At 35.7% G+C, this 10,024-nt stretch overlaps 1 protein-coding gene across 1 annotated transcript; it reads right to left on the bottom strand.

Annotated features, from left to right (window-relative positions):
- Positions 1-1,174: 1,174 nt before the first annotated feature.
- On the bottom strand, positions 1,175-2,413 carry LOC127744150 (uncharacterized GPI-anchored protein At4g28100-like). Its single transcript, XM_052256430.1, has 2 exons — positions 1,674-2,413; positions 1,175-1,581 (listed from the first exon to the last, which is right to left on the bottom strand). Exons 1-2 carry the CDS (start codon positions 2,247-2,249, stop codon positions 1,267-1,269), a joined length of 891 nt encoding a protein of 296 aa, XP_052112390.1. The 5' UTR covers positions 2,250-2,413; the 3' UTR covers positions 1,175-1,266.
- Positions 2,414-10,024: the final 7,611 nt, after the last annotated feature.

Consider the following 10,024-nt stretch of genomic DNA (forward strand, 5'->3'; position numbering starts at 1 on the left):
GGTCTTGGAAACAAGTGTTTATAGTTTTATTTATTGTGGTGTAAGGCTAAACTGCATGCAACCTTTTGGGTCATGCGCAATTGTGAATTATCATCAATTTGGGTTTATTAATCTACTTGGGTCTAAGGCTAATGAAAGATGGACAGCTTGATAAGCAAAGGAATTTAGTTTGAGCCCACATCAACAAAAGCTTTGTGAATTTATTTTTAAACGTGGTTCCGTTTATGTATATCTTTTTATTTGATTAATCTGATGGACTTATGGTAACGTTTGAATTGAAGAAACAAAAAGTGTGACATGTGCCTCAATTGACAGTTTAATCCAGAATCAGCCGAGAGAAAGATCCACAAAAAAAAGCAGATAATCACTAAGATTTTACGGAACCACCGTTTACTTAGATTGTACAAAATTCAATGGAAGATAAAGATACTTAACGATATTTTTTTTAAAGATATTTTTTAATAATTAAAATTTAATATATATATATATATAATTAATTAAATTGTATTATTTTTGTTAAATTAGATTAGATAAATTAATTTAATAAAAAATTAATAAATTACGTTTTAAATTAATTTAAATTAATATTTTTTTATAAAAAATAATTATAGTATTTTTATTATAGAAAATGATAAAAATATGTTTATTATATATTTTTTTAATTTTAAAAATCCTAAATTCTAACTCTATAACGACAAGTATTAAATTTTAATGACTACAAATTATCTTTAAACAAAATATTTTACACATCCTTATTCGAGTGATTTCCAAATTCAATATCTTGATCCGTTTATTAAAAATATGAATCTTAGCTTTGTTTTCATCTACCCTTCTCGACCAACATACTCACTAATCAGTTCTATTCTAGGAAGCTGCTCCTCCCTCCCTACAAAAGTACTTTAGGAATATATACTATATAAAAAGACCAACATGGTACAAATCAATTAATTAAGTAATTAACCAAATCATATGATGAACGATATAAATCAAGTATTACTAAATCATCTGTATAAATTTAAATAATTTCTTTGAAATCAAAATTGATAAATAAAAAAGAATATAACTACCATGGGAGCTGAGAAGCAGAAATGTAAAAATTGTATGCATCTCATGGTGTCACAGCACAAGCAGCACGTAGAGACGGAAAAAAAAACGTGAATGAAGATCCAAAATGTACGAGCATAAAAGACAAAAAGTCAGAATGAATCCGCATTGTATGTTTTTTGTCCAATAGCTTCACGGGACGAGAACCTGAAAGCGTTGATTTCAAACTGAGATAATGAGGACGATGGTTACAACAATATTAAGTACGAGTATCCAAAATAGTTTCACGGGGTGATATGAGGCGTGGTCCTTTTCTAGTTGGAGGGAATCAACGGCCAAGGGCATGTTTTCCTGATCAGGGCTGCATTTTGATTGGTGCGGATGAGCACTGTACATGATGGCGCGCAACACCGCAGACACCGTTGGTATGTATGCGGTTTTGTTCTTCCTCAGCAGCCACGTCAGACCCATTAGCTGGCAGTCTCGCTTCAACATCTTCCGCCCCCTCTCATCCTTCTCCTTATTCTTCCCTTTTAACTGCCTCCCAATTACCAAATTAACATTAACATTTCAAATATTTTTATGTCAATATTTAAAAAATATATATATATTTAGAAATGTATAGTGACCTTTTGAAGGGAAGAAAGGCATTTGGTGCAACCAGCGTAGGAAGAGTTTTGGCAATTCTTCTCCAAGTTGACAACAGCAGAGGTAGGGACAAGACCACCACCGTGACTGCTTCCACCGGAAAAGTTAAACGCCGCCGGGCAACTCAACGAGCTTATCCGGTGAAGCCTGATACCGCAGAAGCACGTTATGGCGTCGCAACTCGCGTTTGGTTGCGGAATCAACACGCTCCTGTTCTTCAGTGACTCCTGCAGCGTCTCCACGCACTTCTGAGAGTCGTCGTCCGGCATCATGGGTAGGTCTCCGGCCGAGGCCGGAGGAGGAGAGGGGGGAAGCTCGAGAGCGGACCTGGCGTGAGCGGCGAAGAGCCAGGCGGCGAGAACAGGGCAGCAGCGGCTGCGGTCGAGGGTGTCGCCGGCGCAGGCTTGGTTGACGCCGCCGAAGAGTTCGTCGGAGAGGTCGAGGTGGCAGATTTGGGTGTCAGGTTGAAGGGGGAATGAAGGGACGGTGGTGGAGGAAGCGAGAAGCGGTAGTGAAGAAGTGATGAAGAAGAGAATGATGGGAGTGAATGATTGCATCTTTTTAGTGTGTTTGAGTGAAACTGTGAAAGTGGTTCTTCTTTGGTGAGAGTAGTAACTTAGTAGGGCTGTAGGGACATAATAATATTATGATAGTAAGACCTATGGAAAAGTCTCTCACAAAATTTGGCTGCTTCTCTCCAGATATTTGGATTATCTTCCTTTATTCTTCTAACAATCAATTGAATAAGAAATTCGTTTTCAACTTTAGTTAATTTTAATACATACACTACGATGATCAATAACACTGTCAGATTTTTTTTTATAATAAAATAACAAAAATTATTACTTCCCCAAACATCATTTTTTAATTTAATTTTTTAGATACGATTTTTTTTTTTACATTTAAACCCAACAAATTTTATAAAAATTGGCAAATTCACCTAATCCTCTGGCAAAGTCTATAAATTTTATAGAGTTCATCTAACCACGCGAACTCTGTATAAAAATTTTTTTTGAAACACGCATTTTTAATCCATATCATTGTCTAGAAGAAGCTATGTTTGTTATCCGTGTATTTTTGTGTACTTCTATGTACTGTTGGTAGATCTATATACTATTTTCTAGACAATGATATAGATTAAAAGTGTGTGCTTCATAAAGCTTTATATAGAGTTCGTTGGGGTTAGGCAAACTCTATAAATTTAGAGTAAATGCCTTTTCTGGTCCCTAACGATTTGTTCCGATGGACTTCCCACCTCCTAAGAAATCTAAATACTCAAATCGATCCCTATCTATTATGATATCTGTACGTTCCAGTCCTGCAACCGGTTTCGAACAGGTCACTGGCTGATGTGTCAGTAACTTGTCCACGTGGGTTTTTCTCCTTCATAATTGGGACAAATTGCCCCCTTAACCTTTGTTAAAATGTTGTGTTTCATTATGAGCAGTTATCTCCTGGGTGTTCATAGTTATTTAGGGTTTTTTCTTTATTCTTCATTGTCTTCAATTGTGTGTAGAGTGAAGATAAGGACTTTTCTCCTGAAGAACAATATGGCTATGAAAGTCAGAGACTCTTTTTCACGAACCGTGGAGGAAAGCAATGAAGCTAGGAAGAATTTGTGCTGGAGTCCGACTCTGGGTTCCACTGAGAGTATAGGAGAAAAGGCAAACCAAGGCGAGAAAAGATTTGTAGCACCCAGATGTTATTGTGGCATATATGCAATATTGTTTCAATCTAGCACTGCAGAAAATCCGAACTGACTTTTTTTTTGTTGCTCTTATTTTAAGGTAATCATTTTTCAATTTTAGTTTTGTTTCAAAATTCGTTGCCATTACCATGGAGTGTTATTTGTTGCAGACCGCAGCTCCACATTGCAAATACTTTGCTTGGCTTGATGAATATGTTGAGTCATATTCACATAAAGCTTATGCCAATCAGAATGGTGTGGTTGAAAGTTTGAAGACGATGAAAGATTGGAGGCACTGGAAGTAATGATGGCAAAGCAGAAAATTGAAAAAACATTTGGAAACGCAACACTAAATGCAGAACCTTAACCACTTTTTTAATTGGAATTGCAGTTACACTTATAATTTCATCAATTTGCAATGGGTTAATTGAAAAAAATGTGAATTTGATTTAGTGTGCAAAGTTATGTAAATAGAAGACAACTACTTAATAAATTATCGTTGAAATTCATAGCTTGTATGAAGACAACAACTGATGTTATGATTATTTACTCTAATTCAGTGATACTTAATTTATTTTATTTCATGTAGTTATTAGAATTTAAAATAGTGTATTGAGATATTATCATATTGTATTATTATGAGTTTGTGAAATACATGTCTATGAAAATAACAATGTAAATAAATATTCAAATCTGTGAGACATTTGGAATTGCACTCCAATTCCTGAGAGTTTCATAAAAGTTGAAACCAACATATAAAGTGATTAAGTGATTCACAAACCAAAGCATGAGTGTTTTACAAAAGGTTCACTCCAAAATATGAACAGCTCCAGAGTTTCACTCATAAGATCATGTGTGTTTTTTCAACTTGATACTAAAACAAAAACAAAAAAAAATTGACTGTATCTCTAAATCAACTTTGAGTATTATGTAGACTTCAAATCAGAACCTAATCATAACATCAACACTATAACCAAAATAACTAAGATAGAGTCTCCCCCTAAACCAAAGTTCTATATTCCCTAAACAACATAATATCCATATAGCAAGTTTGATTACTGTTTTTTTGGTGGAGGCTTCATTTCTGGAGTTGGAATGAACTTGAATAACCTTGATGAGGTCCCAGTGCTAGCTGCTGCCAAAGTTTCATTGGAGATTGCATGAGAGATTCTCTCTAAGCGTTGTCCTTCTGGTTGGACTTGTACATTGTGAGGAGGTTCGTTGGGTTGCATTGGAGGACCTGGGGGCCTTTTGACACTCTGTTTGGGCCTAAACTTTGGAGCTGCAGAATGGGGCTGAGCCTTTGATGACTGAGTTGTGGCCTGATTCATTGGAGTAGTTTGATCAATTCCTGGAACCTGGTAAAACAATAGTGAATCACATTTGGGCTCCAAAACTACATCTTTTGTGTTTAAAAAAAAAAGTTAAGAACTATGGTGTGTCTATTTACCTCTGCAGTTGGGGCATTTTGTGAAATGTTTATCTCATCTGGCTCTACATGTGGCCTCTTTGGCATTTTTTCTTGTTTTTTCTAGCCGTATCCTGTATGACAGAAACATGTTTCGCAGCCACATATGTTTTCAAATATTAACTCATTGTGAATACTCAAAGACACAACCCAAAATGTATACGAGTTACAAAATACTTGTCTAAAGAAAAAAACTTACAAGAGGGTCCAGGTTAATAGGTTCAGGTTCTTCAACATGTATGTTATTTACACCACCATCAATACCAGCCACATTCCCTATAGGGGGAGGGGCAGGAGCTACATTTTCAGTCATTACAACCAAAGCTTTGCTAGCCGCTTTTGCCTTCTTCCTTTTTGGTTGCCAGTCGGGTTTAGCTGGTGCTCCCTTGCATGTTTTATAATAATGCTCCTTCTCCCCGCATTTGCTACACGTTACCTGAAAAGTTCTTCTCACTTTGTCCCCTTCACTGGAGGGGGAGGGGGTGCACCGGATTCAGTCCTGCATTTCTTTGGACGACCAACTGGTCTTACTATCCTGGGGGGTTGTGGCTTTGGATGGTCTGTCTTCTCCCAAAATTCTTCGCTGTTCACTGGATTTACACACAAGTCATATGTTTTCCTCACAGCATCTATAGTGAGATAAGGGCTCAAAAAGTCTTCGACAGCCTTAATTCTCAACTTAGAGATAACAGCAACTACGTGGACACATGGCATCCCTATACAACAGCAACAAAAACATGAATATGATGCGCTAAAAATTGTGAAAATAACAAGACAAGAATTATAATTAATGTTTACCTGTCAACTGCCATGCATTGCAAGTGCATGTATGTTGTTGGAGATTGACGCCCAATTTGTGTTTTCCCTAGTAACTTCAAATAGAACCCTGTCATTATCTCCGCTCCATTGTGCATTCCATTTATGACTCTGTGGTTTAATGTGCCTGTCAAGTCTCCACTGCTGCGCTGGTGCCAGTTTTCCAGTGCACCTCCCTAGAATCCTCTTGTGCTTGGCTATCTTTTTCATTATTGTACACCTTATCTCTTCACACATTGTTAGAATCGGCTTCTCCCTAGCCTCAACTATCATAGAATTCCAAACCTCACACATGTTATTGGTGAGGCCGTCATTCTTCGGACCATAACTTAAATATGCCTTGCACCAAACTGCTGGGTCAAATTGATTCATATACTCCCATCCTCCGCGACACTCACTTTTAAACTTCTCTATTGATGCTTTGAACTGCACCTGAGTAGTGCACTTGGCAGCATACCATAACAGTCCATTTACCTGCTTGTTATTGAATTTTTGTTGAAGATTCTTCCAAATGTGCAATACACAATTTTTATAGTGTGCATAGGGCATGACTTCCTTTGCTGCACGCATAAGTCCCTGCAAGTTTGGTTTAAAAACCAAATATAAGTCATTTATAATTGCTACAGACATCTAATTATAAACCAATTACTGGCAATAGAAGTCACTGGTATAAACCAATTATAAGTCATAAACTAATTACAAGTCAATTATATTGTGCAAAATTGCATTTATAAAACTAAAAATGGCATGTCAATTATAATTGTTACAAACATCTAATTATAATCCAACATGTGCAATAGAAGTCTATAGCCATAAACTAATTATAAGTCAATTATAATGTGCAGAATTGCATTTATAAAACTGAAAATGGCATGCCAATTATAACTGTTACAAACATCTAATTATAATCCAACATGTGCAACAGAAGTATATATCTAATAAGACAATTATCTTGTGCAGACTTGTATTTATAAAACAATATCTAATAATCTAAACAATATCTACACTATAATCCAACTATACTCTGCAGAATTATAAACAATATTAGAATAGGTTGGCAAATGTTGTTACTTTCTGTTGGTCGGACATGAGATTCCATCCGCGCACTTGATGGTCTCCCAAATCATCCTGAAGCCGAGTTAAGAACCACATTCAGTTCTCTGTGTTTTCTGCTCTTGTAACAGCATATACAATAACAAATACATGGTTGTTAGCATCAAGTGACATTGCAGTTAGGAGTTGGCCTCCATAATATCCTTTTAAAAAGCATCCATCTAGGCCTATTAGTGGTCTACAACCCTTAACAAACCCATTTCTGCACTCTATCTAAGCATATGTAAATTTTGTCAAACAGCGGTAGAGATTGCGAAATTGGGTCAACACACATGTCAGTCATGTTGCCTGGGTTACTCCTGTGCAACTCTTGTAAATAATCCCACAACTTCTCATATTGTGACTTGTCATTCCCAACAACAATTTCCCTAGTTGCTTTCAAAGCCCTTTGGATCATTTTTGGATGGACCTGAACATTGTAGTCCTGTTTCATATGCTCCGTTGCTTCCCTCGGTATCAGCTTAGGCTGTGTTGCCAACATTTTTTTCAGCTTATCTGTGACCTATGCCCTATCGGCCAAGTTGCTTCCACAATCCCTTCCACAAGTATGCTTGTTGTGAAATGTTTTTATCTCAAATGCCATTATTTTTGAGTTCCTTGCCACATATATCAACCATGGGCAATTCTCCTCCGCACATCTAACCCTGACCCTCTCCTTCTCATTCTTGATGTACATGCAATCTCTTCCATCCCAGACAAATACATCCTTCAAGGCCTTCTTAAATCTCTCCATACTCAAAAATTGCATTCCAAGCTCAAACTGAACCTCTCCATAGTCATTTTCTTCATTGAAATCAAGTCCGTGCATTGTCCTCTCATCCTCAGAAGATACTGGATTATGACACTCTTCAGAAGCATATTTATAGTTGTAGTCATCACTGTCACTCTTCTCATTAACTACTGCTGGACCTCCTAGTTCATCTTCTACTAGCCCTCCCATATCTGTTTCTACTGGCCCTTGGGTAGAACCCAACCCACTAGGAGGTGTCTCAATTCGATTTTCTTTACTAGATTCACCGTATAGCACATGTCTCTTCCTCCTCCTCCCAGTATACCTCTTTGATGATTTCTTACCATTTTTCTTAGGTGACACTTTCTTCTTGTTTGATGGAGACACTGATGCTTTTTTTTATTTTTTTCCATGTCTTTTTGGTGACTCAATATCACTACTATCAGTCTCATAACCAGGAGGAGGAGGCTTGTAGGCCTTATCCTTGGCACTATCGTATCCATCATCCAATGAGGATTCCTCTATGACCAAAACGGGCTCTTCCTCTGGTTCTGGCTCTAGTTTGATTGCCATTGGTTGACTTACCGGGTGCTCAAAGTAGATGTAGAACTCATTTCTATCTGGACAACTTAGGGTGACTTTACACATGTCATTAATATCCTGGTCACCCTTAAGGATATGAAGCCCAAACTCCAGGTTTCTTGTTGCTGGATCAAGCCAGTAAATTTTTTTGTATTCTAGATAACCTAATCCCCTGAAGAGTTCTTCAAAGTCCTTCTTGTTGACAAAATCAACATCCATGGGTGAAAATTTCTCAATCTTTCCATCTACATATCGTAACACTCCATTTGGATCTTTCTTGAGTATCCCACCATGATGAAAAAAAGGATAACAAACACAAACATCTGTAAAAATTCAAACTATAACTCAGTAACAGAGCTAAACTTCAAACTTAATCAATAGCAAATAGACTAAAATGTCTATCAGTTAAGAATTCATAACTGATCAATAAACAGAAAGGTAGAAACTTTCAAAGTTAATATCACTATTATAGTTTCGCAACAATCCTAACTCATCAAACAAAGCTAGTGCTTCACCCCATCCACCCATAATCACCATGCAGAGGAGAACTGAGTTATCAAAGCTAATTTCACTCCTACTATCTTATACACTCCTAAACTTGACTACAGTGAAAGATAAAGTAAGTAGAAGAGAACGAAAGATTTCTTACCGTTTCAAAGAAACTTGTCAAATGCAGTCAATGTCTTCCCACACAGTGGTGCAGTACGATCGCACGTCCTCAACGTAATGCTCTTTTGGAGGGAAGGAGAAAGGGTTCAGAATTAGGGCCAAATGTAAATGAAAAGGGAGAGGAAGGTGTTTTATGGAATAACGCTCTTGTTGAAACGCAACGTTTCAACAAAGGTTAAGGGGGCGATTTGTCCCAATTATGAAGGAGAGAAACCCATGTGGACAAGTTACTGACACATCAGCCAGTGACCTGCTCGGAACCGGTTGTAGGAACTGGAACGTACAAATATCATAATAGATAGGGATCGATTTAGGTATTTAGATTTCTTAGGGGGTGGAAAGTCCATCGGATAAATCGTTAGGGACCGGAAAGGGTATTTACTCTAAAATTTATAGAGTTTGCCGAGGTTAGGCGAACTTGCCAATTTTTATAGAGTTTGTCGGGTCAGGCGAACTTACTTAAATGCCAAAAAAAATCATATTTAAAGAATTAAAGTCAAAAAATTATATTTGGAGAAATAATAATTTCTTTTATTTTTTATTAGAAAAAACCCTCCAAATTAGTGAAAGATGTATGTATTTGCCTTCTGTCAAATGGGTGGTGGGTTTTCACATTTTACCCTCATCAAAATCAGGTTAGTAAAAATGATTAAAAGATATATATTTTTTAAGGTTAAATATATTCTTTTTATATAAATTTTGTTAAAAATTTTAAAAATATTTTTAAATTTTAATTTATTTTAATTTTATTTGATTTATATCAAATATATCTTAATAATTAAAATTTAAAAAAGTTTTAATTAGGATTAATTTAGCGACAAATTTATAAAAATAATCTTTAACATAATTTAATAGCTCTTAGTTGTCAAGCGTATTACTGGATATTAGTCCTAAATTTTTTTAAAATAAAACTTAGTTGCAGGAATACATTTAATGTAAATTAAAAATTTTTAAAATAAAATAAAATTTAGCAATATTTTTAAAATATTTACGGGTTTGATCTCGTTCTTTATTAGAAAAGAGCCTTTTCCATCTATTTAACTCCTTGGTTCATAAAGAAATTAAAACCAAATAATATGATACAGGGCTTCTGATAATTTCAATTGAAGATTATGAAAAAAAATATGTATTATTTTGTGCATTAAAAAATATATAGTTTTTACTACTATTTTGTGTATTAAAAAGATATAGTTTTTGCTACCTAAACATGATATATTATTTTGTATATACACAAAATCAAAATTAATTCATATAGCCAACTATATAT

The sequence above is a fragment of the Arachis duranensis genome, unplaced genomic scaffold, assembly GCF_000817695.3.
Source record: "Arachis duranensis cultivar V14167 unplaced genomic scaffold, aradu.V14167.gnm2.J7QH unplaced_Scaffold_232525, whole genome shotgun sequence".
NCBI lineage: Eukaryota > Viridiplantae > Streptophyta > Magnoliopsida > Fabales > Fabaceae > Arachis > Arachis duranensis.